We start from the raw sequence: 3,157 nt of genomic DNA, 5'->3' as shown, positions 1-3,157 counted from the left end.
ATGATGAAGAAGATGAAGATGATGGTGAAGGAGACGGGCAAGAAGATGAAGATGATGGTGAAGGAGACGGGCGGTGGTGAAACCAGCGCCGGCGAAGCTGAGGTCCACGATATGGATCTCCAATCTGGACACCATTTTGCCGGAAAACTACCTCACTCGTACTCATATCTTTTACCGTCCAACCGCCGTCCTTGATTTTTTCGATGCAGTGGTGCTCAAGGCGGCCCTCGCGCGGACCCTCTCAGAGTTCTACCCCATGGCGGGGAAGCTCGATAGGGACGCGAAAGGCTGCATTGAAATCGACTGCAACGGTGAGGGAGCAGCGTTCGTTGAGGCAGAGGCCGAGGCCGACCTCAACGACTTAGGGGACTTCGCCCCCTACCCCGATTTCTGCCTCACCCCCAAAGTGGATTATTCTCAAGGAATTTCTTCCTTCCCACTATTACTAGTTCAGGTATATGTACTTGTTGTGTTTCAAAATTTAAAAAATATACTAGCAATATATAAGTGCAACCCTTATTCTATTTGTAGGAGGTAACCCTTATTCTATTTGTAGGAGGTCTTATGGATAGTATTTTAAAAGCAAAAATGTGACCGTTTTGCTTAAAATGGAAAATATCATACTAATATGGAATTCAAGTATATACAACAGTATCTGGTTGTGGTCGATTGCTTGTATGTTCTCCGGTATTTCTTTCTGTGTGGTCTTGTGATTTTAATTCGAGGTTGCAAGCAATTGTGCATCGACAAACCTTCACATATTAAAAGCAAAGTGTGAGTGTTTTGTTTGAAGCAGAAAATTTCATATTAATGTGGAGTTTGGGTATAGATTAACGAACCCTCACAGTGTTACTACATGCCTGTTTCTGTTTGGTTAGGGGTTCAGTCGCTTGTATGTTCTCTGATGTTTATTTCTTGTGATTTTAATTTGAGAACTGATAGAAATCCATGGGTTCCATCCTAAAACCAATTGGTGATAGGAGGAGGGGCCCATGAGACTTATATACTAGTTTCAGTTTTCTCTTGACACCGATGTGGGACATTTATATGTTATCTTTTTAGTTTCAATTGCCAACACCCTCCCTCAAACCCTTCAAGGTGAACCTTGGGGGGTTGGACTTTTTCTAATCGATTGGACAATCGGCCCAATTTTTTTTCGATCAGTTGGACCACTGGCCCAAATTTTCAGCCCAGTACTGCTGGGTCAGTCATTTTTTTCGGTTTCAGCCCAGATATACTGCTGGGTCAGTCAATTTTTAGCCCACAATCGGTGACCCGCTCTGATACCATGATAGAAATCCATGGGTTCCATCCTAAAACCAATTGGTGATAGGAGGAGGGGCCCATGAGACTTATATACTAGTTCAGTTTTCTCTTGACACCGATGTGGGACATTTATATGTTATATTTTTAGTTTCAATTGCCAACACCCTCCCTCAAACCCTTCAAGGTGAACCTTGGAGGGGTTGGACTTTTTCTAATCGATTGGACAATCGGCCCAATTCTTTTTCGATCAGTTGGACCACTGGCCCAAATTTTCAGCCCAGTACTGCTGGGTCAGTCATTTTTTTCGGTTTCAGCCCAGATATACTGCTGGGTCAGTCAATTTTTAGCCCACAATCGGTGACCCGCTCTGATACCATGATAGAAATCCATGGGTTCCATCCTAAAACCAATTGGTGATAGGAGGAGGGGCCCATGAGACTTATATACTAGTTTCAGTTTTCTCTTGACACCGATGTGGGACATTTATATGTTATATTTTTAGTTTCAATTGCCAACACCCTCCCTCAAACCCTTCAAGGTGAACCTTGGAGGGGTTGGACTTTTTCTAATCGATTGGACAATCGGCCCAATTCTTTTTCGATCAGTTGGACCACTGGCCCAAATTTTCAGCCCAGTTATACTGCTGGGTCAGTCATTTTTTTCGGTTTCAGCCCAGATATACTGCTGGGTCAGTCAATTTTTAGCCCACAATCGGTGACCCGCTCTGATACCATGATAGAAATCCATGGGTTCCATCCTAAAACCAATTGGTGATAGGAGGAGGGGCCCATGAGACTTATATACTAGTTTCAGTTTTCTCTTGACACCGATGTGGGACATTTATATGTTATATTTTTAGTTTCAATTGCCAACACCCTCCCTCAAACCCTTCAAGGTGAACCTTGGAGGGGTTGGACTTTTTCTAATCGATTGGACAATCGGCCCAATTTTTTTTCGATCAGTTGGACCACTGGCCCAAATTTTCAGCCCAGTTATACTGCTGGGTCAGTCATTTTTTTCGGTTTCAGCCCAGATATACTGCTGGGTCAGTCAATTTTTAGCCCACAATCGGTGACCCGCTCTGATACCATGATAGAAATCCATGGGTTCCATCTTAAAACCAATTGGTGATAGGAGGAGGGGCCCATGAGACTTGTATACTAGTTTCAGTTTTCTCTTCACACCGATGTGGGACATTTATATGTCATATTTTTAGTTTCAATTGCCAACAAGAACTATAGATAAATATTTTATCATGTCATCTTCTTTTTAATTTTAATTGCTGTCGAAATCTCTGTTTTCCAAATTCTAATTAATATTTCTTTGGTCTGAAAAAAAAGGTGACACGATTCAAATGCGGGGGAGTATGCCTAGGTGTTGCAATGGATCATCAAGTGAAGGATGGAATTTCCGCTTTGCATATTCTCTGAACGTGGTGCGAAATAGCTCGCAGCCTCGATATTGGCGTGCTGCCGTACTTGGACTGCCTTGTCCTGGCCTCAGCCTAAATTCAACCACGTGGAGTTCCATCCACCACCCGACACTGAAAACTCACTCAAATGTTTCCGGAACAAGATTTTCAATGTTTCCGCTAACGCGAGATCAGCTAAACATCCTCAAAGCAAGCTGTCAAGAAGATCACGGGAAAGCCCCACCATACACTTCATTTGAAGCACTCACGGCTCTCTCTCTTTTCCATTATAATAATAAATAGATAAAATAAAAAGGAGATAATTAATAAAAATAATAATATAGAAGAGAGTATTAATTAGTGCATTTATAAAAAAGTTTCTAACTTATGTAAAAATTTGCTAGGTCATGTTTGGAGATGCATTTGCAAAGCTCATCGGCTTCCTAAAGACCAAGAAACCAAGCTGACGATTATAGTCGA

The 3,157-nt window shown here is 42.2% G+C and overlaps 1 protein-coding gene across 1 annotated transcript; it reads left to right on the top strand.

The window, feature by feature from the left end:
- Window positions 1-2,696, top strand: LOC121808937 (rosmarinate synthase-like). The gene is made up of 3 exons (XM_042209493.1): window positions 1-37; window positions 87-454; window positions 2,607-2,696. Exons 1-3 carry the CDS (start codon window positions 1-3, stop codon window positions 2,694-2,696), a joined length of 495 nt encoding a protein of 164 aa, XP_042065427.1.
- Window positions 2,697-3,157: the final 461 nt, after the last annotated feature.

This window comes from Salvia splendens, chromosome 6 (assembly GCF_004379255.2).
Source record: "Salvia splendens isolate huo1 chromosome 6, SspV2, whole genome shotgun sequence".
Classification (NCBI taxonomy): domain Eukaryota; kingdom Viridiplantae; phylum Streptophyta; class Magnoliopsida; order Lamiales; family Lamiaceae; genus Salvia; species Salvia splendens.
This window is presented reverse-complemented; position numbering and strand designations above follow the sequence as displayed.

What these genes read in the sequence shown, in the direction of transcription:
- LOC121808937 (XM_042209493.1), top strand. Translation starts at nt 1, where the DNA reads ATGATGAAGAAGATGAAGATGATGGTGAAGGAGACGG. An exon ending in GATGATGGTGAAGGAGACGG is followed by an intron (nt 38 to 86) that starts GCAAGAAGATGA and finishes TGGTGAAACCAG; the next exon opens with CGCCGGCGAAGCTGAGGTCC. An exon ending in TCCCACTATTACTAGTTCAG is followed by an intron (nt 455 to 2,606) that starts GTATATGTACTT and finishes CTGAAAAAAAAG; the next exon opens with GTGACACGATTCAAATGCGG.